At 42.4% G+C, this 23,652-nt stretch overlaps 1 protein-coding gene across 5 annotated transcripts in view; it reads right to left on the bottom strand.

Annotated features, from left to right (window-relative positions):
• Positions 1-64: 64 nt before the first annotated feature.
• The window catches only part of MYO1C (myosin IC), a 56,611-nt gene continuing 33,023 nt past the window's right edge, over positions 65-23,652 (bottom strand). For 2 of the 5 annotated variants that reach the window (XM_067309738.1, XM_013946492.2), the window contains exons 2-32: positions 23,109-23,264; positions 22,364-22,479; positions 18,598-18,796; positions 17,584-17,664; positions 16,832-17,011; positions 16,533-16,631; positions 16,171-16,284; positions 15,550-15,621; positions 15,136-15,255; positions 14,815-14,897; positions 14,106-14,211; positions 13,652-13,732; positions 13,143-13,234; positions 12,002-12,096; positions 11,732-11,778; positions 11,481-11,561; positions 11,194-11,299; positions 10,510-10,627; positions 10,200-10,313; positions 9,955-10,031; positions 9,750-9,818; positions 9,197-9,281; positions 8,440-8,599; positions 7,966-8,049; positions 6,226-6,319; positions 6,070-6,125; positions 5,401-5,536; positions 3,748-3,818; positions 3,175-3,272; positions 2,831-2,930; positions 65-1,797 (exon numbers count right to left, since the gene is read on the bottom strand). In XM_067309738.1, coding sequence (XP_067165839.1) covers positions 1,771-1,797; positions 2,831-2,930; positions 3,175-3,272; positions 3,748-3,818; positions 5,401-5,536; positions 6,070-6,125; positions 6,226-6,319; positions 7,966-8,049; positions 8,440-8,599; positions 9,197-9,281; positions 9,750-9,818; positions 9,955-10,031; positions 10,200-10,313; positions 10,510-10,627; positions 11,194-11,299; positions 11,481-11,561; positions 11,732-11,778; positions 12,002-12,096; positions 13,143-13,234; positions 13,652-13,732; positions 14,106-14,211; positions 14,815-14,897; positions 15,136-15,255; positions 15,550-15,621; positions 16,171-16,284; positions 16,533-16,631; positions 16,832-17,011; positions 17,584-17,664; positions 18,598-18,796; positions 22,364-22,479; positions 23,109-23,264 — 3,117 coding nt within the window. In that variant the 3' untranslated portion in view covers positions 65-1,770. Of the gene's footprint in view, positions 1,798-2,830; positions 2,931-3,174; positions 3,273-3,747; positions 3,819-5,400; positions 5,537-6,069; positions 6,126-6,225; positions 6,320-7,965; positions 8,050-8,439; positions 8,600-9,196; positions 9,282-9,749; positions 9,819-9,954; positions 10,032-10,199; positions 10,314-10,509; positions 10,628-11,193; positions 11,300-11,480; positions 11,562-11,731; positions 11,779-12,001; positions 12,097-13,142; positions 13,235-13,651; positions 13,733-14,105; positions 14,212-14,814; positions 14,898-15,135; positions 15,256-15,549; positions 15,622-16,170; positions 16,285-16,532; positions 16,632-16,831; positions 17,012-17,583; positions 17,665-18,597; positions 18,797-22,352; positions 22,480-23,108; positions 23,265-23,652 lie in introns of those variants that run through there. The other 3 variants (XM_013946495.2, XM_013946493.2, XM_013946494.2) reach the window with 3 other exon arrangements.

Below are 23,652 nucleotides of genomic sequence, written 5' to 3' on the forward strand. Positions count from 1 at the left end.
CCTCCCCCTCCCCTTCAGAAATTAAGAAATGTGATGAAACAGTTTCTACAATAAAGACAAGGTGTGGTTTTATTGTAAAAATTTATTTAGCGTAGTCTTGAAGAGGTTATAATAGCGTACACAGCATTGTACAGTATATACACTATAGCATATACAGTAGTATGGTGTGTGTGTATATACTACAGTGTATACAGCATTCCAGGCCTGGTGCAGTGTTTGATACTGCGTAATGTCAGAAACCAAAAAGTAGGAGACTGCGTCCATTGTATATCACTGGCAACATGTTTGGCTATGTTTTGTTCGGGGCTTAGTGTAACCGTGGTGTTGCTACTGCATCAGGACAGAGGTGGAACATGAAGGATTTCTAAGGCAAGTAGAGTGCAGAATGCACTGCTTGAGGTCTAGAACTCAGAAACGGAAGCTGGAGCTGTGATTTGCAGTCAGCAGGTATTTGACACTTGGCTGTCTGCCCTGTAGCTGTTTGGGTTCTTTCGTAAATGAAAGTGCTTAATACTTAACTTCTTATGCTGCGGCCTGAGACCAGTTAGTGTTCACAGCCTGTATTCCTTCTAGCTTTTAGTTATAATTAGTGAAGTGACACAGCTTTCTAGGAAGATGCTTCCATGCAGAGGAGCCATCAGCCATTTGGTCGGTAATGCCAGCAGTGCTGAACTAGCTATCTTGTCCCCTTTAAGGCAGTATGGAGAGGTTATATAAACACTGTGGAGGTTTATTGTGAGAGCTCGAACTTCCAGTTATCCCTGAAAACATAAGAGGGGGAAAAGCAATTTTCTTGAAGGTGCTGCTCTGAGTCTGATGAGCTGAGTAGGGGAAGGGGCAGTGCGACTCCCAAACAGGTAAAAGGTGGGAGAGAAAGCTAATGTGCACATGCTGTGACCAAGGACTACAGATTTCAGTTCCAGCCTAGAGGGGCATAGAGAAGTGGTGACCTCTGCAGTTTGTAGTTGTTGTTGTTTGGATGTGTGGATATGAAAAAGTTACTGCAGTATAAAAATATCATAGAGCAAGAAATGGGAGAGGTGCCTTCAAAAAAAGTAAGCATCCCTGGATCAAGCTTAGTGAAGAAGTTACATAATGAGTTTTCTCAGTTTAACACCTTCTAATCATAAACTAAAAACAACACAAATTTCAAATCCAAAACAAAGTTTCCACATCAACTCCATTTCTTGTAGTGCATCTCATACTCAGCTATAAAGTATTTACAGGGTTTTACTCATTTACACAATATGGCTTTAATATTGTAACACAAAGCATCAAAAAGTCTCAGAGCAAAATTCTTCATAAAACATTCTTTCTAAATATAAAGTTTGGCATTTCATTGATTTGGCTGACAGATCGGCAGCAGTATTTGTTTTCTGTGATTGTGATTTTTTTTGATTGATGATAGAAGCACAAATTTTGGTCATTTCCATCAGAGCTTAAACTCTACTGGAGTCAGAACTACCTCCTTCAAAGCCCAGCTGAATACACGAGTTTCACGAGCCACGGTTTCACAGACATTGCCTTGGACCTGTGCCTTTGCCACTAAGGTAAGGAAGAGAAGGCCTTTCTTTTGGAACTTTCATATTAAGACAAGAAAGCAAAATGTATTTTATGTTTTCTTCTGAAAGTGCAGGTCTTTGGTAACGATAAACAAAATGAGCAAAGCGAGGAAGGAAGGGGGATTTTGCTGGGAACGTTGTCCAGCCAATTGTATAGGGTGCAGTCAGACTGATGGAGGAAAAGGTTGTGTACTAGTGGCATGTTTTATCATCGAGAATTCAAACGAGGAGCAACCTGCAGAAGAAGAAAGACAAGCTAGAAACTGTACTGAAGATGACTCTGCAACAGTTTTAGCCCTTAAATGTTATTAAGGCACACCGGACTGGCTTGGAATAGAAATAAGTTGCTTGTTATGCTACAGTATGTAAAGCTTGTTCTAGTCTGAAGTACTGAAGGTGGCTGTTCTTGGCAGGAAGCAAAAGCAGGTATTGGTAATTCAGTTAAGAGGAGTCCATGGCAAACTTGCTCATGCCACTGTTCTGTGATTATACTCAAAGCTTTTACCTAGATTAGTGGTACAGAAAAACCTTGCTTTGGCTAGGAAGGAGGGCCAAACTGGAAGCAAGTTCCTGGGGACAGTGTTTCTTCAGAGGGTTAAGTAGTGAACTGGTTTGCCATTATTGATCTTAATATTTCTGAACAACCTTTAATCTGGCAATGCTTGAATTGCTGCATGTGCGTCTGACTAGCAGGGAGACTCCGAGAGCCCCCATGTTGACGGACAAATGTGAAGTTCTCTTCTGGAATTTGACTTTGAATCAAACTGTAGGGATTGCCTAGCTTTTGGTTCCTGAGAGAGTCTGTTTCCTTATGGATCAACAAGATTTCATTTGGCCTGCTCTTCCATGACAGGTGAGGGGAGCCAATATTTGCAGAAAAAACATGCAATGTTGTCACAGTAGGGCAGCACATAGTATCTACAAACAATTTAAGAAGGAAAGTGAATTTTTTGCACTTGCTTCCTGTGTTTTTAAAATCTTCTTTTTAAATTTGATTTGCAACAGAGTATAGCATTAAATCCTGCAAAAAACAAAAGTGACAAATCAATCGCTTCATCACTTTGAGCAAGTCTGGCAGTCTTGCAGGAAAAAGTGCAACACTTGGCTCCACCTGGGGAACAGGTTGGTAGACTAGGATGAAGTAGTAATCTCCGCATTCGGCAACAAAATTTACAATGTGTGTCTGTGTGCTGGGTTAAATGACAAAACCCCTTTTGGATGCACTGTAAGAAAACTATCATTTCTTGGCAAGATGAGCCTGTACTCACCACAGTTAGATGGCCATTCTTGGCTTTGGCTATAAGCAGTTCTGATCCTGATATAAAGTCAATTATGCCTTCTTTGCCTTGCCCAACTGTAAATTTTATGCTGCAAAGAGAAACAGATAAGAATAGATTTACTGAACATGTGTGAACTTCAAACTCTTTTATCCCTTTCTGTAGAAGTGGATGCTTTGTATTGATGCTTAGCTGCGATGAATCTGCTTGTTTGAGGAAACAGAGCCCTAGTTAAGGTTTGCTAGATATGTTTTGATGACCTTGCTATGGCCTTGTAATGCTAAAGCAGAGCTGCTTTTCAGAACACACACAAGAAAACCAAGAGCTTCGCTCACCTTCCCTGATTGATGTTGACATTATTGACTTTGTCTGCCCGCATCGCTGTTTTCGTTAGTGTCTCAATCACATGGTCACTCTGAAGCACAACATCTCCCTGTGAGGGAAAACCCACAATGACTGTTTGCAGTTACGGCTTTTCAGAGACTATATGACAAGATCATTTATAGTAATTATAATATAAATTAACAGAGAAAACTATTTCTGTAGGATAGCATGAATGAGAAAAAAACCTTTCCCTGTGGCCTAGGTTTGCTGAAGTTCTCTAGGGCCTCTCTGTATCTACAGCCATTAACCTGTTGTTTACACAGTATCAGTAATCAGGGCAAGGAACAGCTGAACCAGCCATGGATAAGACCCATGAATTGAGCATAAATACAAGAAGAAAAATGAGCAAAACTAAAATTCAAGTTAGAGCAGGCACAAAGTTTTATGCAGCAGGGCTGCTCACCCATATAAATCACCATGTGTGCTTCCTGCCCCCCCACCCCTTCCCCTGCTGGATCTTCTGCTCTTTCCCCTGTTAAACTTTTACTAGAGGTGGATGGGAAATGACAGACAAGTCCTGCTACCTTCTGTTTGTTATCCTCGCAGTGCACATGTAGCACAAACAAGTTATCGCTCAGGCTGCTGACGGAGATGCCTGTAATAGAGAATAGCCATTTGACACCCGCCACAATAATACCAGGCTTCTTGCAAGCATTTCAGAACCTCTCCCAGGAACGCAGCAACTGTTATACCCACACCAAGAAACCCGACAGCTGAGAAACTGCACAGAAGCACTGCACTAAGATGTCAGCAGAGAGGATGAAGTGGCTGCAAGGTGACAGAAAATCAGCTTAGCTGTACCTCTGAACACAGCTAAGTTTTCCTTCTCTGCCTCTGTCCATCAGAAAGAGGAACAATGCTCATTTACAAGCTTTTGTGACCCTCATCAACATGGACTTGCCAAAGAGTCAGCTACTCTGTACCAAGTAAGAAACCAAAACCTTACTTCCCCTGTCCCTCCTGGACGGATGCTTAATTCTAGCCTTGTACCTGGATCAATGGTCTAATTACTGGGGTACTAAGTAGGAAAGGGACAATTGCAGCAACATGATCACTGTTGTCTTCTGCCCACTGCCAGCATGGGGTAAAAAAGGCTGGGGCTGCTGTAGGAGGGTAACTCCAAAAAGTTTATCGTTGCTGCAAATTCTTGTGGCAGTGGGGACAGTTGTCCGGCATATTGGTCTTTGCAGAGCTGCTGGGAAGTCCCATCCCGCGCTGCTTGCTGCAAGTTTTCATTCTGCTAAGCTGGGAGCTAGGCCATGGATCCAAGGCTTTGGATTCAAGCGTTTGTACTGAGCCAGCTGGCAGTGCCTTCCAACTGTACGTAAGCAACAGGATTACCCTCTGTAATGTGTTGATCATGTTTGCTTAAAAAAAAAAAAAACAAACCACAACCCTCCCTAGGGTAGGTGGATTAGTTATGGAACATTGTGCTGTGTTTCAGTAGGGTCTGTTTCTTCACAGTTTATTTTTGGATTTTGCTTAATATCTTGACAAGAGCTACAAACTGGGTTAGCTATTCAACTTAAGATAGCCCAACTCTAATGGAGATGGATATATATCCCTGCAATAAGTGTCTTATGGGAGTCCCAGAACCCCAAATTGGTGTTGCTCTTGGAAATTGTTTTAAATGGTGACAGCTACAAATGGAGCTGATCATTTCAACATTGCCCTAATGCAATTATTAACACCAAAACTGGCTAGAAAGAGGAATTGTAGCAATGCTGAGAGCTGAAGCTGAGGCTGTGAAATGAGAAGTTTCAGATGAGAAAAGCCAAGTAATGACTACAATGCATCAATCAAAGACTGAATGTTTACTCCATCCAACAAAGTCCCCCCCCCCAATTATGAAGTCAGTGTCAAATATTTAGAGGGCTAAATGCCATAGCAGTGTCCTAAGCAGCTGCTATGTAATAGTGCAGCTCCCTTGCAGCGGAGATGTGCAATTGAGAAGTGACTTTGGTACAAGGGAGATGGTTTCTGGGAGACTGAGTGATTTTTGTGATGCTCACTTTCTGGAGTTTTAGGAATTTCAAGACTTCAAATGCTTATTGATATCAGCTCAAGTCTTGTCCAGGACAAACACAAATTATTTTTCTTATTATTTTTAGCTGAATGCAGTCTTCACCTCGGCTATAATCAGGTCAGTCAAAACCCCTTTATCTTGTCATTCTCACCTGTCAGATTGGCATAATCAATCCGTTGTTTGATTTTGGATTCTTCAACTATGACGACTGCATTCTGGGTAAGAAGCAGCTGCCGTGCTCTTGCTTTGTATCCTTTCCGGTCATACTTGATTACAGGGACTGCATACTGAAATAAGTGTTATCAGTGCTAAAAAATGGAGCTTGTTTAGATGGCAGCTACCTTCCCTCTAGTCTAGAGAGCTCGCAAAGGTACTGACCAGTGATTTGTAAACTGGGAGTGGAGACGATCCTTTTGAGCCCTACTCTCAGTTCTGCCATAGTCTTTGCTGACCTAGAGGAGTTCTGAAAAATAACTTGGCCACTCCTGCCAAATCTGGACTATACCTGTCTGACCATGGGTTTGAAAAATCCAGATTAAACTTCAGTCTGTGTAGGCTTCTTCATCACCTTCTTCCTCTCCCCCTTAAGCATCTCAAAGCATCATGAACACCAGCCATGCCAGTGACAACCCCTTCAATTCTTATTGCCATAAACTCATCCAAACCTCCCTTCCCATATGCTATCATCTAAGGTATTATGACCTTAATCTAATATAAAATTCTTAGTACATTTTCTTTGGAAGTGTAATCTTCCAATAAAGACTTCCAATTCTGCTGAATAATTCTAGAAGCTTGACAAAAGCATTAGGACACATCTCACCTTAATTGCTTCATTTTCTAAAGCCTGAAGGACTTTAGCATTTATCTCCTCATTACCTAAGTGAAAAACAAAGAGGAGGTGTCAAAGAGAAATGTATGGGAAGAAAAGAGCAGATGAATCCCTTTCTTCCTGTTCAAATTTGCAACGCCTACTCACCAAGTCGAGTGTTGATGAAGAGTCTAGGAACGCTCTGAGGATAATTGTCTTTTTTGCCCTTAAAAATCTCACTGGCAATCACTTTTTGTTCCAACTGCAAGGACAAGAGGTTTTTTTGTTTAGTATAAAAACTCTCTTAAAGATACTTCTAACAATCATCACCTAGTTCTGACCCTGTGAATCATACTAGTTAGTTACAAAATTACACAAAATATTCCATACATCCCCTATCCTTTCAACAGCTACCCTACCTTTACAGAGTGGTCTGGTGGAAAAGAATTCTCTCAGCTTCCTCGTTTTCTGCTTTTTTTTTTTTCCTCTCCTCTTTCAAAAGTACGCATCATATTTCTGGTTTGAATTTACAGACCTAGGTATCCAATCTCTGCATTTTGTTAATGCCTTCCTTAGATTAAAGATTCTCAAAACTCTCCCCGTGCAGAGACTCTCTCAACCTCTTCCTCCTCAAGCTAACCAAGCTGGGGTTCTCTGCCACTGTAAGCCTCTTTTTTTTTCATGTTTCAGATTTTTATTTTTTTTCCCCTGAAGCCTTTTAAGCTAGTCAATGTCTTTACTAAAATACTGGCAAAAAAGTTACGGCCTTACCAGCACCATGTCACATAGTCATGAGAGCTCCCCAACCTACTCAGCGGTCTCTGCCTTAGCCTCTGACACACAGTACGATTCCGTGAGTTTCCCTATTGTACTGGGAGTTCCTGTTTGGATGATTAGTCACCATCAAACTTGCATCCTGGAAGACCATCCCTGGGAGAGGGAATACTCGCCCACTCTGTAAATACAACCTGTGCTCTGAGCTCCTAACGTGTATTTCTTCAGAAGAACAAAACCACTGAACAACGGAAATGAGAAATACCCTTTGCTTTATAAAGGGCAAATAGACACTATTACAGAGTATAAAGTACATGAGCTAAGAAATCTGAAATTCATTATCAGCAAGGCTGGTTTGCTGCGGGGGGAAGTGTTCTGCTCAGTTTCAGTAATGGCTGGTGTTAATCCTGTGTCCTTAATCACAGGCTAATCCACTAACTACTCTACAGTATTTCATTACAGGTGCAATTTGGAAGCAATTTAATTTATCTATGCAATATTAAAAAAAAGTTTAAAGGCAAATATTGATATCTCCTGAACAGTTATGCCTAAACTGTTCAATGTATACATTTCCCATTCTCTCTCTTTACTGAGCTTTCCACTATGAAAAAATCTCACCCCCCTGACTAAGATGAATCAAATTTCAATATAATTTTTATTTATTTTAGCTGGAACAACACTGGAACAGAATATTATTCATATAACTTGCCTGTTTGTAAAATGACTAGTTTTGCACCTGCTGGATTCTTGCTCTCTGCTTTATATGATGCAAGCGGAAAGACCCTGCTTCTTACTTTTTTATCTTTCACAGGAAGAATAACATGGCATTTCAGTATAGAAATTATATAGGGGCACAAATATACAAATGTTTATATATTAAAATATGTATATGATATTTTATTTTCCACACATTCTATACAGCTCCATCTTTCCTTCTCTGGTCTTTTGTCTATAATGTAAAAATTGAAAATGTTCCTGTGAAACCATTAGCCAACCAGAGAAGAATTCTGTGCTTCAGGAATTCCTCTCCCTCTCCAGTAGTACCCTTATTCCTCTCATTCAACTGCTGAGAACCTGCTTTTGTTCTCAAGACTATCAGAGTAATCGGGCAAGTAATGCAAATTTGTCACGTACCTGCTGCTTCCACTCTGGGCTGATTCTCTTGCAGTAGCTCCAGACCATGTTCTGCATGCATAGCTGCCTCAGCAGCTGGGATGCCTGAAGGAGATTTCATAGAGTAAGTGAAAATAGCTCCAAGTTACCCCAAAAAAATAAAAATAAAAATCCAAACAATGAAGAAAGAAGTAACTGCAGAAAATACAAGGTTGAATTAAAATAGTGTTTTATTAATAGAGTGAGTTTTAGAATTAAATAGTAGGAAGTTCATTTCCTACCCTTTTCTAAGAGAGCTTGCCCTGCAACATTTCTCAACTGATTTAGAATGCAGAATAAATACTGGGGAATATTCCTCTTTACCCGGTTATTCCCTTCCTCACTTCTGCTGTACCTATGATCCAAGCAAACAAGGAACTTTGGATAAGATAACGAACTTTCTGCAATCTTATTTTTGATCAAGTAAAAAAACCATTCGTGTGTGGTTCTGCCTACCTCGCAGAGCGACGGAGGAGGAGTTGGCCACGATTTGTCCAAAACATTCTTTGGCAAATTACGCTTAAGGTTCATCAGGAAGGAAAAGCGGATATAATCAAGGAAATACTCGTTCTCCGGGCAGCGAGGGTAGTTCCGGTAAATAAAACCTTTAATGAACCTGATGGGGGGGAGGAAAAAAGAAAATGGAGGTTAGCCAACACCACCGATAGAGGTCTCTTCCAACCGAGTCATCCCTGGGCCCCCGTGAGCTTCCAGATACAGCGAGGGTAAAAGGTGAGTTAACATAAAAGATGAGTGGACAGTTGGGGGCATTAAATGCACTGGGACAAGTCTGCAAAATAAGCATCAACACTGAGAAGAAAAAGGAACTGAAATTTGAAAGAGCTAGGAACTCGAGTTCCACTAGGGAATCTGAGAACTGGCAAGTACCAAGTGGATAACAGAGGCACTGACTGCCAAAAGGGAAGTTTCGATGATAATAAAATATGGAAAGCTAGTTTCTAAATTTTCTCTGTTGTATCTGCAATCAGGCTAGCCAAACAGCTTTCCCTGTTTGCAGACAAGCATACTCAAATGTCACAAAATAACCTACATTCAGATAAGAGACTCCCACATTTCCTGAGCTTTATTTGGTTCAAAAAAAAAAAAAAATCACAGCTATTAAAAGATCACAGACACTGTATTCTTAATCAGCCTTTTGTTAGAAAATAAATACTCATTGGATGGACCTTTTTTTTTCTTTTTTTAAACACACCTTCTAATAGTCTCTACTGCCCGCTTCTTTTTGGCAGCTTTTCGGCGTCCCAAGGTTCCCCGCCACCATGACTGGATAGTTATTGCTAAAAATAATAAAAACAGTGTAAAAATCTTTAAGCAAGCTCCTTAATACAAATATTGACTCTGTACATGAGCTGGAAACGAAGAGTGCTCAAGAAAGCCCTCTCCAAAAAAAAACCAAGCCTTCACAGTGGCATATCAGAAAGAACATAATTTCTTAACCATATGATACAATGAATAAATAACCAATGTCAATAAAAGCATCTGCAGATGGGAACCGCTGTATGGGGCGAGGTGGGCGGCTGCTCTGTGAACATAAGTTAAATCTTCTCTTACTCAGAGTCTCAAAGACTAAAGGTGGAAGGACTTGGCACCACACCTAACGCCCTCCACTCTGCTTGCTGCAGCAAGGCTTGGGGATTTTAATTCTTGCACAGCAAACTCAAGTCATCTCTGACCTCTTCTCTAAAACCACAGTGGCCATTTCAAACCATGCAGATGACACTATTGCAGTTTCAGTTCTCTCATACCTGAGTGTTTCATGTGCAAGAATTTCTTCCGGCGGTAGAAACCTCTCCATGTGGCCTGCATTTTTGTTGCTGAAATTGCAAGAGAAAGAGCAATTTGAAATTGTGACCAAACATGAGATTTTTTGTTAGAGAAAGTCAATTTTTTTAAACAACAAGCACAAAACAGCTCACTGTCCACAAAGCTACTGTGCTGTGTGTGACTCACCAAGACTTTGCTTTCTTACTTCCAGAGCATCTTCCGTTGCAAACAAAGTCTTGGGAAAGCGGATGAAAATCTTTGTTCTAGAAATAGAAATGCAGAATTATGTTTAACATGCCAGAGAAGTTTGCTTCCTGTCCTTAGCATCCCTTTGGGGATCTCTAATCTTTTCTCCACCCGTTAGACAGAGAAGCCTTGACACTGACTTCCAATAATTCATAATCCCAAATTAAGAAAATATAGGAACTAACCGTCCCATTTTGTATTCTTCTGGTTTGTAGCCAAGATGTTTCACCAGCACAGCCACTCCATCATGGGGCCGTCCATCCCATGTAGGCCATGTTTCTGGACAGAGTGATTTGTACCTGTAAATCGACAGCAGGAGAAACCTTAGCAAGAGAAAGTCCAACCTGTACAGTGCAACGGAAAGGGAGAGAAGCCATCCTTCCCTCTCCCTCAAGAAAAGTCTTGCAGGTACAAGGGCTGCCTGTTTGCTGTTCACCTCCCCAGCCACAACATCTGTAGGACAAGGGAGGAGAGGTAAATCCAAGGTCATCGTACCTCTGCAAGAAAACTTCATATTTCCTTCGGTACGCAAACCCAGCTCTGCGCACTCGCAGGTTCTCCATCAAGCCCAGGTATTTCACCTGATGTCGGATTAAAACTTCATCAAATCGATCTTGAGAGAGCAGGAAAATGGAGGAACATTACTAGTGTATAGCTGCCCCTTAATATGGGGAAGGCGCTTTCAGCTCTTCGTTTTATGTTAACAGATTATCTTTCACCTCTACCCCATCCTCACTGTGCAAATCCCACACAACTTCGTGTCCCATGCCCCCCCCTTTTAATATACATTATTTAATGTAGCCTTTAATATACATTTGATATACATTTTTAATATACACTTTAGTTCCAAAAAAGACATTCTCCTTTATGCTCTATGCAAACAGGAAGAGGAAATGAGGGAGAATAAAGGAGATTATTAAAAGGAAGTGATGTAACTTCACATTCTTCACCTTAAACATGACCCTACTCCATCACTTTCCGCAAGACCACTGCCCCCGTTCTGATTCCTGGTTGCTGGTACTGCCACTGCCTCCCCACAAGCTCTGGCACTGGCGCAGAATGAAAAGTCTCGCAGGACTTAGTCATTTGAGCGCCTCTCTCTGCCTCACTGGCTGGGATCTAGTAGTCTATGCAGCTGTTGTACAAAAACGTAGAGAGGAAGAGTCACCAGAGCCATACCAGCCTGTTTAGCGTCGTTTGGTTTAATGCAACGAATGTACGAGGGTTCTTTGGACATCAGAATTTCCATGAGTTTGGAGAGGCTGTTTTTAAACTGAGTTGCTGCCTAGGAAAAAAGAAAGCAAGCTATGTATGAAGTGACGACTTCATAGGCAGCTAGTACTAGTACAGCTAGTACTTGTGCCCGAGGAACAAACTTCACAGTCTCCCAGCCTTAAAGACGAGAGGCTTGCATTCTGGTTACCACATTAGGCAGGACACGTCTTTAAGAACATCTGTGTTCTTACCGTTTCAGGTCTCTTTTTGTCCGTCAGCTCTGTCCTGTCAAAACACTGATTTATGATAGGATTCTCAGAGTTGCACATGGTCTGCAGAGAAAGACATTTTCAGCAATGAAGTACAGAGTGCATCTCAGACTATCAGAGGAACATGGGACAAAATTGGGTGTCTTTTGTTTGTTTGTTGTTGTTTTAATACCCATTTTGCACCTGATTGTTTCCGATACTCGGCGAAACAAGCATTCTCTATCCACACTCACCTCTTTCAGGTTCCGAAAGAGAAGGTCATTGTTTTTATCTAGAAAACCTGGAAGAAAAAAAAAACCACTCAGGCTGCCACCACTGTTCCACAGGAACTTCACAACAAGGCAGGAATTTAAGATGAGAGATTCACGCAGTTAATCAAATGATATGTGGAGGTATTCTATGCCCACATTGATCTTTACTATCTAGTGAAGCTGTTTTAATTAAAAGGACAAGAGATGGGAGGAGAAGGGAGTAAGAGAAGCCAAGATGGTGCACACACTTGCCTGCAACACTGTAGGTGACCTCTCCAGCATAGTGCAAAAGGCGAAACTCTTCCCGCCCCAGTGACTTGCGAGTCTTTTGGTCAGCGAGCTTGTGCCTGGCGAGGAAGCAAAGAAGCTTCATGAGGAACGAACAGTTGCTCATTGCGGGTATTCATCTCAAAACCCACTGGGGCATTTCACCCCTGAGTGGGACTATATGAACTCAGGGGTGGGGGGGAACACACACACTTGCTAATCTTCAAGACAAAGTAAAAAAAGTGAGAGTCACCAACCAGCCAGTCGGCTCCCAGTCATAAAATCTATTTACATTTATTTCCAATGAAGGAACTTTCAGCTTCCTGGCGAGGCTGCAGGGTGGGTCTACACATGTATGAAATTAGACCGGAGGCAGCAGGTGAGAGGGCAATGAAGATGCTGGCAGCCAGCTGGCATGCTCATGGGATGCCATACAGACTGATCTGAGCAAAGCAGAGTGTTCGACAGGAAGAGACAGGACATTTGGAGCTGCAGTATGTTAAATAGTCACTCCAAAACTGAAGCGAACAGTCCTGAAAGCTACAAACGCGGAATTCACACCCATTAAACTGGAGTGGCAGCAATATGGATAGTTTACCAAAGTCAAAGGAGATGATCAAAACCACCTGGGAAGCAGACATGCACACTGGTGAATTAGTGCGGTATTAAACTCTCAGGCACATCAATTTCAAAAGCACTGGCACTGCTTAAATCACTCTAATGTGTATACACCTCTGAACGCTTTTACGAGCAGAATTCTGCTCCATGCTCTAGTTATTCCTCGGCTAGACTTCAGTCATCTTCCCCCAGGAAGCCATCAAATGCTGGGGAATGATCTGGCCTAATACTCCGAGACAGAAGAGGAAAAGCAGAGTTCATCGCACTTGGAGTATTAGGCCAGATCTTAGAGCAGCCAAGAAACTGCAAGCCTGCAAATTCCTTGGACACATTAGCAGAGGGATGCCAGGAAGAGATAAGTGAAGAGGCAAGAAAGTAATGGAATGTTTTGTTGCTCCTATTGTATTTTGAAGGTTAGTCTTCAAAAGAGCACGGCAGTTAGTATCAATAGCTCTGTCACACACTTGGATCCTACTGTATAACTATCCTCAGCTATGGGAACACTCACGTGAGAAAATGAGGGTGATTCTTCACAGTTTCTTCAAGCTTCTCCAAGAATGTTGTATCTGTGGCATCCCCAGGTCTCAGACACTCTTCATCCTAAAAAGGAGCCACCAAACACATGCACTCTAGCACTGACTTCTTCGCATGCTTCTCAGCATACAGGCCAGCTCTAATTCTATCTCACTGAAACACCGTCCTGATTTGACTCTGGCCTTTTCATAGCGAGGCCACCTCACACCTTCACTTCACTTAGTTCAACAAATGAGAACTGTTGAGCTGAAAAGGAGAACGCTTCTTCTTCTAGACTGCCTGAATTGGAAGCTTCTTCCCTGAGAGCAGATGAAGATGATACAAATTGACTTTTGATGGTGTCACTGTTCTGTGTACTAGCGCTCTGCCCTCCAGCGCGAACAATCCTTATATAAGCTTTAACCTTTTTTTCCTATGTTATTTCTCCTTGTTTTCCACCATGCTGCCCCAAGCTTTTCATTTAAAAAGGTGTTGTCAACTCACCAAAATAGAAATGATGCCTTTGAATTTCTCTTCCACCAAATCACAAATGATTTTGTTATTGAAATACTGAACGGGCTCCCACTGCAAAGACAAGAAAGCACACTTGAATGACAGCTATCCTAAACTGCAAAAAAAACATGCAAAATTCAGTACATTTCAGACAACACATTATTTAAGTAGTCTTTCTGTCAAATTTGAAACTTTGTTTTCCTAACGTTCCCTTCAAGAAGAAACCTTTTTATCAGAGTAAAAGATTAAAATGGCATGACTCACTTCCAGGTGTATCACACACTGATACCAATACAGTTTAAAAAGAAAGGAGAAGGAAAAGCTCTTTCAAGCATTTACTTTGGAGGCCATTGTTATTAGCAGCTCCATTTCTAATCATCTGTCTTCTGGTCCGAAGGAGGTGATACAAAGAAGATAATGGAAGCGTGGTGACGCTGGCTCTTACCGCTATGCCTTCCGACTCGTATTCCTCTTGTTCTGACTTTAATGTGAGCTCTATGAAGAGCTGCTGCAATTTTTCATTACAGTAATTAATACAAAATTGCTCAAAGCTGCAGACAAAAACCAGAGAGAAATAATCACTAATACTGCACCGCATGTAAAATAAGCTATAATCAGTGGACAGCAGCATGTTTTCCTCTGTATCACAAACTTTTAAGAAGGGCCCACAAATATCATAAATTTGAGAGTCTGGGCTCATTGCTATCTGTCCAGAGTTAGGTTCCACACTGACATAATCTCTTAAATTGTTCAGTAACTGTGTTTTCCCATTCACACTCCCACAGAAAGACAGCAGAACAGTCATAACTGTACTAGAGACCTATACAAATGTTTAAGATATCATATGAATATGCCCCAAAAAGAGAACAGTCTCTTTAAAATACTGGGACAATAAATAGCTGTAAATGCTAAATATCAGCTGGATGTCCCAAGTATTAGAAGCTCCTATTTAGAAATGTGGAACTTAGACCTTTCAGCTGCCCTGTGATGATCAGTTATTCAGCTGACTTCCAAAAATCCGAAACACCATCTCTTTCTCTCTTACTAAGAAGTACCAGACATGGAAAATGTCTTACTTCACAATGGAGAAAAAACACTGAGCACTAAGTCATGCATAACTTACTCAAAACTCAAAGACACTGATGGAAACAAACCTGTTGTGCTGGAAAACTTCAAATCCATAGATATCAAGCAACCCTAGAACTGTTGTACTTCTCCAGCCTGGAAACTCTCCCTCCTGCAACAGGGCAAAAAATAAACATTCATACATGGCTATGATACATCACTGATCTGCCCCATTTAATTACGGTATTTACTCCTTTACCCTCTTCTTAGTGGAATACAAATTCATTTGGAAGTCACTGTACGTATGGTACTGTGGCACGGAACTGAGCATGTCTCTGCTTTGCAGCTACGAGGTTTGAAAGCCCCCTTCACACTTGGCTGTATGTCAAAAAACCAAAAGGTTCATTTACCTTGTAAGCAAGAGACTTGTTAACCTTGTTCACCAGCCAGGAGAAAGTGCGTCCATATATTGCCTTAGCGAGAGCATCCCTTGCATAGGCTGCCTGCTCCAGGTTCAGAGGACTGATTAACTGTATGCAGAAGGAGAAAAAAAGCCCTTCAACAGCCATTCCACTGAGAGATCAAGTTTCCCTAGTTCATTGTTAATAAACAGCCACTTAACAGCATCCTGTCTGGGCTCGGCTCACACCACTGTCTCCCAGCCGCCCTGGCCGTGAATCACCATCAGGTTATACGAGACTTGCACTGACAAACCTCCTTTGAGAAGCGTGAGAAGTGAACTGCTCAACTTTGGTAAGAGAGCTGATGGCAGCTAGCTTGCTTTAATTCCATATGCCTCCCAGGTCCCCAGCTCATTTTCTTACCTCTTCCCCTTTTGCTATGATCTTCTTGTGGATCAATGAATCTCGAAGTACGGAGCCCTCAACTGCTAGAAGCTGCAAAGCAGTAGAATATTAACTTATGAAGCAGTACATTCAATTTATCAGTATTTACTTTTAAAAGATCAGAAAGTCTAGTCCACAAAAGTACAATTCGGTGAAACAATCTTCTATTTCCCATTTAAACCGGCAAGACTTTGCATGTCAATCCTTCCTTTTCCTCCCGCACACCAACTCCTTTCTGCCAGTGATACGATCTAACAATAATACCACTAAACAGGCTTGACTATTCTTGCCCAAAGAACTGACTGAGCAGAACCACAAGGGCTCTTCTTTCTTCAAGTCTTCTCCAGAGTAGGTCTATTCCTGCCCCAGTGCTTGAAGGCAAAAACTCAGTCAGTGGTGGATTGAGTGGTAAATAGAGGAGTTGTTAATTAAGAAGTGTTTTAATGTTAACGTTTGCATTGTATTTAGGTCAAGTAAGAGTAACTTTATGACAGAAGTCCTAAATCATATTCCAAAACAAAAAAAAGGTACCAAGTTCAAAATATGGAAACCTCTCTAATGCATTTTTAATGTAATGTATCTTTAACAGATGATACTTACCCTAGCCAGATATTTAATCTGATTCTCTGTAGTCACCTGAGCATTTCCTTGCTCATCAGCAGCAAACTGCACATTCCCCAGATGCAGAACACTAGCCACAATGCTCAGCAAATCCTAGGATGAAACCAACAGGGGGAAATCAGCATTATGAGTTAGAAACAAGTACAGAAGGAAAGCACACCTAGAGAAGGCAGTGAGATTTTTGTGTTAATTATCCTAATTACCAGGCCATACATCTTGTTTCAGGATTTTTGCAGAGAATACATTCATTCCAAAGGCTGCCCTTGATCAGAAATAACAAATCAAAGCAGAAAAATTCCTTAGGAGCAGGAAGAACAGCTTTGCCGTCAGACATGTCTTACCTCCACCTCGCTGTCATTGAAGCTTATAATGGTCAAGGCCCTTCGCACAATCTTCCAATCATTTTTATCATTTATGGAACTGACCCTTGCACACTGACCCTAAAAAACACACAGTGATAGAAAGAAATATATTGTTGTCAAAGATGTATTACTTGGGCCGAATGCATTTCTGCCATACATTTCTTTTCAGAGCAGAGTCATCTCAGTCATTTCTGAAGTGAGCGAAGGAAGCTACAAAGTCAACTGAGAATATTTGTCCTATAATATAAAGTCAATAACAGTTATTAGTTAATGCACACCTTTACTAGGTAATGGTACTGCTGTGGACTCTTTTCAAGGCCTAGCCTTCGCAGCAAGTCCTCTTCCCCTCCTTCTAGCAGCTGGTAGAAAATGTGGAAGTTCCTCTCTCCATGATTCTGGTGCACAACTCGAGACTTTTCCAGGAGGTAGTTCAAGATGTGGCCCCCAACAGGTGCCCCCTAAATCAAACCAGATAAATTGAAATAGTTCATCAACATAGAGGAAAATCTTTCTGCTTTTATGGTGGTCTGTTCAAAGACAAAAAGGATACAAAATGACAGCCTACAAAAGCAAGAGAAATATCTGTCATTTTGTATCACAGTCTCTCATTCAGCAAATACACGATGGTAATTTGAGTTTTGAAGTGTATGCAAAATGAGATATAAAATGAAAATATAACACTATTATATATATATGAAAATACAACACCATTATATAGATCATTGCTACAGCACATACTGAATACTATCTTCACTTTTACATTCCCCTTTTCATAAGGAAATTGACATAAAAGAAAAAAGCAATAAAACTGAGTGTGGAAGGATTATATATTGAGTTTTAAAAAGGGAAGCGTGTTCTATAAAATCCTCTGGAACCAAACTTTGCCAGACATAGATGCTATTCACGTGGTCTGCAGAGAAATGCAAACCAATAGCTCCATGCAGACATCAGTACAAGCAAGCAGAGGCAACAAAGTCCTCCCTCCTATGACTGGGACGAATTCTGAAGTATAAAACAGATTTCAAGTTACCCTGTAATCAAACTGCACATCCATGTATTTTCCAAATCGGCTGGAGTTATCATTCCGAAGGGTTTTTGCATTTCCAAAGGCCTGAAATGAGGATGTATTAGAGAGAGAAAAACAAAAAAAATCAAATGAGATTTATAAACGCTTTGGTGAAGCTGCCAGTTGTTTATGTATGGCCATTAAAGCCCAGGTTTATTCCTTTTGCAAGGGAAACCAAGAAGAAAACAGGTAACTTCCCAAATATTAATGTTGATCTTTATACACAGTGCAAGCGCTGCAGAAGGAGCGTGCTTCCGAAAACAATTCCATCCCCCCTAGCAAGTTTACTTTAATGCCATTTCACTGCTGACAGCACATGTCGTGTCTGACAGTCTTCTCAAAGCTTCCTCTTTCATCACAACTGCTGGCGCACAGAAACCCACAGCTCTGCTCACAGAAGGCAGCATCCTAACAGGCCTAGGCCTGCCAGGCTTTCTCCTCTCGTTGGGAGCACAACTTCCCCATGCACACAACACCGATTTGAATAAAGAGCGGAAATATTAAAGGGAACTACAAAGACAGCTCGGGACTGGACACTAGAGGACACCACAGCACTAGAAAATGTGGCCATAAATGCATTTATCAAAGGGCAAAGCTGCCCGCAGCAGACGTGTCAAGGTCTGGCTTTGCAAGCTTATGCAGCCCACCAGGACTCTGCCCATTCCACGTGACTCTCTCTTCCCTGCAGCCTGGCCACTCCTGATCCGCTCCTGGCAGACAGGAACGGGCTATGGGAATTTGGCAGCAGCTGGACATTTGGAGCTTTGGCTTAGAAGCAGCCTGGGATTCCCAGGCACAAACGGTCTGCCCATGTGCAGTGAACCAGCGCTCCCAGGATACGCTATCCCCCGTGCACGCGCAGCTCAGTCATGCTGGACATGCCTAGGGGCGTCCGGTTGCCTCCGCCCTCGGCCGGAAAATGTGAGCACCACTGGTGTGACTCAATGCCAAGTTTCAATACTGCGGACTCTGACTTACCTCCAGGACCGGATTGGATTGTAACAGGCGGTCTTTCACGGTTTCAACCTGCTGACTGGCTGGGCAGGTCACAGCGTAATACTGCAGGATCTTCTTGGTGGCCTCAGTTTTGCCAGCTCCGCTCTCCCCAGATATCAGAATACACTGATCCTTCCTCTCCATACGCAGGGAGCGATATGAATTGTCTGCAATAGCATAACTAAGGAACAAAGATAACCAGGCATTAGCTCGTTTCCACAACTGAAGGGCAGAGACTCCTCAGCTAAGACTATCCCATACTGCAAACTCCTAGCAGAGATATCTCAAAGAGAGCTATGTATCCATGGGTTGGGTCAGAGCTCCTTATTGCTTCTACACACAGGTGATGACATGGGAGATTACTGCGGACACCGAGATCTCCATACACATCTTTACCCCTGGGCCAAGTTTCTGTAGGATGATAGCATAGATCTATCAAATTAATTACCTGCCCTTTTTGGAAAAGGCCTTCCTGCTATTAAAATCATTTGGCAGTGGATATGCAAGGCTATAAAAGGGAAAGAGCAGAGCCATTTGCTCTCTCTGACCATTTTCACATACTCAGATGAGGAGAGTTTCTGTAGAAAAAGCCTAAATGGTGCAGATAAACTTACTTTTCTAAATAAACATGATCTCTCAGTATTGTTCCCCACAGGATGAAAAAGTTTTACATTCAGGCAGCTTGTTTTCCATTGATCTTTATTCTAGCTTGTCCTTTAAGCGATGACACTCTCAGAAAGTCTTTGCTGTGCTGCACTACGTGGGTGGCTACTACAACGTGGCTCCCGAATAGCCCAACCTCTTGCAGCTCCTCTGGGATTGTAGGAAGAATTGGATTAAGACAGCACAGACTAATAAGCAGCCTGCAGGCTCCATAAGCTGCTATCCAACCTGGATCAAATGCTACCCAAACCACCAGATGCTTCCCCCTGCCTGCAAGCAGCCAGCACTATCGCTGCTATCCCTCGACCTAGGCCCTAGACTTTGCCCATTTTTCCCCCCCTTCTCTACTACAAGACCCCTTCAAGACCAGGCAGGGTCTTGTAGCGGGAATCACACACACACACGCGCACACACACACACACTTTTACAACACCAGAGAACAGGAGGGCGAGTTTGACAACGGTGGCAACTGCTTAACGGAGGGACAGAGGAAGAGAAGGACCAGATATAAGAAAAGTGGATAAGGGAAAAGAAGAGCATTAGCTTTCAAAGTGCAATCACGTAAGATGACCTCAATAACAATATTTTTAGCAGTCCTGCATGTGGTTATCAAGCACATATCCTGTCCTCATGCACTTGGCAACCTTTTAATAATTATTGGGCTTTTTCTTGTTTTTTTACTCTCATGCTGTGAAATTAATTAAAAATGATCATGTCAAAATAACAGCCGTGGCCTTCTCAAGTCTATTAATACTTGGTGCTAAGGCAACACCACTGAGCTACCTAGCAACACAACTGCATATTTGCCCCAATAAATTTGCTGAGTCCTTCTCTTCCCATCCAGATTCTGCCTCTGAATTATTTTGAGAGCAAATCAGCTGATAAATGTAAATTTCATTTAAATTTTAAGACCTGCCTCTAGACTGCATGCCTTTACGGAGGGGTTTCGTAATACTTTAAGGAGAAAACTGGCAGCCATGCAAACCGCATACTTTGTACAGAATACCATTTATTTAAAGACGTTTTCTGTCCCATTTGTAGTCACCACCTCTGAACCCCATGGCAGGCTATAAATAGGGCAGGATGTGACAGATCACTCTGGGAAGTATGCTATGTTTCAAGCCCATTGGGATAACTTTTTTCCTTTGAATGACTACATGTGACGCACTTTCCAGAAAACCCAGCACCCAGGCCTAGACTTGAACTTTTTTGACACCGGAATAGCAATACTGAAGCATTTTGGCTTTCTAGAATCAGTTTTGAAAAGAGAAAGAGGGAAAATCTACCTGAAATGTTGTAAAGAGAGAGAAACACAGAGTTTAACACTATAGAGTATTTCACCGCTTTCGAGAGTATTTTGAAGTGCATAAATAATCAAGTAATGTAACTTTAAAAAAATGGAACAATAGCAACAGTTAACAAAAATACGGATTTCCCAGTTGGAGCAGCACTTGTATTTGGTACCCCAGCTCTCAAGGGTTTTCTTATGAGCCGTACATTTTAAAATTTTTCATGGGACTAGTTACAACAAGGAAGAGAACATGACCGATCACTTTGGGGTATGCATCTCTTCGTATAACACAGGTCAGAGCTGCAGCGGAGCTGCTCAGCGGCCCAGGTGACGCTTTAGCATTGCCACCAATCTCAGTCCTGTACTTACTGCTCATGAATAACGAGGAAGCCACAGTCTCAAAGATTTTCCAGAGAGTCACGAAACTCTCACCTAAGGGCAAAGAGGCCCCTAAAAGCGCTCGGATCCCAGGCAGAAGCGGGTGCACCTCGGCCAGATCTCGGCTTGGGAGGCAGGACTGAAAGAAGCCCACGTGCCAACGGCAGTTTGCAAGCAGGAGCTCACAGCAGCTAAAGCCGGGGTGAGGCTGGCCAGCCTGCGGCCCGAGCCGCTACCTCCGCAGGGTCTCGGTTGCTTCTCTAGGAACAGCCCGACGCCGATTTAAGTCACTGCAATTCCTTTCCTGCAGCAGATCTCTGTTATTTGGGGCATGCGCGCAAAGACATGATGTACTGACAAACCCAGATCAAGGGTAGGTCTTAGCAGGTTTGACTTCAGGGTTTTTCAGGTTTAATCACCACCCTGTAGGTCCAGGCAAGAAGCCTGAAACACTAGAAAATTGCATTTTTATCATAGGAAATACAACTTCAAGTGTCCAGACTTTCCCAAGTAACGGCTTCTCTCCCTCTCTTCTTTGTGCTTATAGTGCATTCTGTGTTTTGCTTACTCTCCTGTGTTATGTGCCAGCAATAAGAAACAGTCCAAATAGTTCACTTAAAAATAATATCATTTAGTCTTCCAAGACCTCTTAAAAAAAAAAAAAAAGAAAAAGAAAAACCATAAAAAACCTCCAAGAGGCGCTCAGAATTTGGCCCTTGGCCCTGAAAGAAAGCATTTTGGAGCCAAATGTCCTCAGCTCTCAGTCATCTTTCTCTTCAGTCTGACAAAAAAAATTCAAATGCTTTCAAAAATAACTTTCAAACCTCAAACTTCTTTTTTTTTTTTTTTAATGGGAAATTGGGAATGCTCACCAGGCCAGGCCATGTAAATAAATACATTCCTTGTTCCAACAGGCTCATGGTATCTTAGCAACGAGGGAAATACCAGATAAATATTGGTCAGGCAGCAACAGAAGAGGTAGGAAAAAAAAAAACAACAAAGCAGCCCCCCCCGCACATATAGACGCACTCTTTCCCCTCGTTAGGCCTGTGCTGGATGAGCGATGCAGCAGCAGGGGAATCGCGCAGCTGGGACAGGCAGACCCCAAGTAACCCTGCAACAATGAACTCCTGTCCTGCCAGGGCTGGGTAAGCAGCTCCGTTCCTCCAGCCAGGAAGGAACCAACTCCCTTTCCAAATACCGCTCTTGCAAAGGCAACTCATCCTCTTTGGAGAGAGAAACAGGAATAGAAAGAGCCGTACACCACACCCTCTAAAGGAGCCTTTATATCCCCGTGTTTTTTAGTGCTGTATCTGGGACAAGGAGAAGTCTTATTTGCTTGCTTTCACACGTCAGTATTATGCGAGCCCCGGCGGGAATGGCACAAGCTGCACTGTTTACCCACAGGCCACTCACAGGTGAGGAGAAACTTCATAGAAGCTGACACCGCGGTATCGCTCCATGTGCTGTTTACTGTAGATTTCCAATTCCTTGTATGGATTGACAGACACCAGAACTGAGCCAATGTATGTCTGAAAAAGAGAGCACAAAGGGAAGAGATTACGTGAGGACTAACAGCGGCTTGTCTCAGAGCCCACAGTTGCTCTGAGGTCCAGCTTGTTGACAAGGACTCCTCGCAGCAGGTCCATTGGGGACACTGCTAGCAACTTCCAAAGAGGCCAAGGGTGCTGAAGAAGCCACCTCTTAGCACAGAGAGCACGACATCAGAGGAGGTATGCTAGATGTGTCATCCTGGCTGGAAACACAGTTCCTACAGACTGTTTTAGTCCTTCTAATCAGCAAGGACACTGGATTACTTCTCATCTATTGTTTGGGATCAAGTTCTAGCCTGGGGTCGTTGAGCGCTCACCACAGTGGATTCATGCAGTGGAAGAATCTGGTGCAAGTTGGATTTTTGGTGTTGGCAAAACCGCCAAACACCAGCGGGTCTCAACTGGAGCGCTGCAAATGAGGCCCTACATGTGTAAACACGCCACTGGCCCAGACTAGTTCTGAGGCAAGCAGTCATGGGCTATAAAACTGATACCAGCATCTCTAAAATCCTCCACCTGCAGAGCAAAGCTACGGTCTGCCTTCCATAGCAAACATCCAAATTCAGGTCGCTGACGAGCATTTTGGCTTTTGCCACTCTGCTACTCACATAGATCAGATTCTCCTTGAATCGCTTACGTAGGTTTTCAATAAAAGCTGCTTCGCTGGTGAAGTTCTCAAGCAGGACAAAATCCTGCACTCCCACACGGTCGCGGGCTGTCAGAGCGCTCTCCATGGTTATTCGAATACCGTCACTCCCTGCTCCCTGCAACCAAAAGCAGAGGAAGGTTGAGACATTTGTGATTCTCTGTGCAGCTCACCCAGCCCACGAGGACTGTTAACCACAATTTCCCATGGACAGCCGATAAGTAGGAGAGGATACTAGAATAACCTCACTGCTATTGAAAATGCCACTCAATGTATATAAACATTTTTATCAATTAGTTTATACTAATTGCTTTGATGGAAGACGAGCCAGCATTAGGGAAAAGGTATTGCTAGATTTCTAATCACTAATTAAGAAACCCCCAGAAACAAACAAAAAAAGCCCCCAAACATTTCACAGAGAGAATAATACTAAGATTTCCTTTCCCAGGCATCCTTCATCAGGAGTGAGACTGAAATGTCTCATCTCTTCTTTTTCTCTCTCATTT

This window comes from Apteryx mantelli, chromosome 22, assembly GCF_036417845.1.
Source record: "Apteryx mantelli isolate bAptMan1 chromosome 22, bAptMan1.hap1, whole genome shotgun sequence".
Lineage (NCBI taxonomy): Eukaryota > Metazoa > Chordata > Aves > Apterygiformes > Apterygidae > Apteryx > Apteryx mantelli.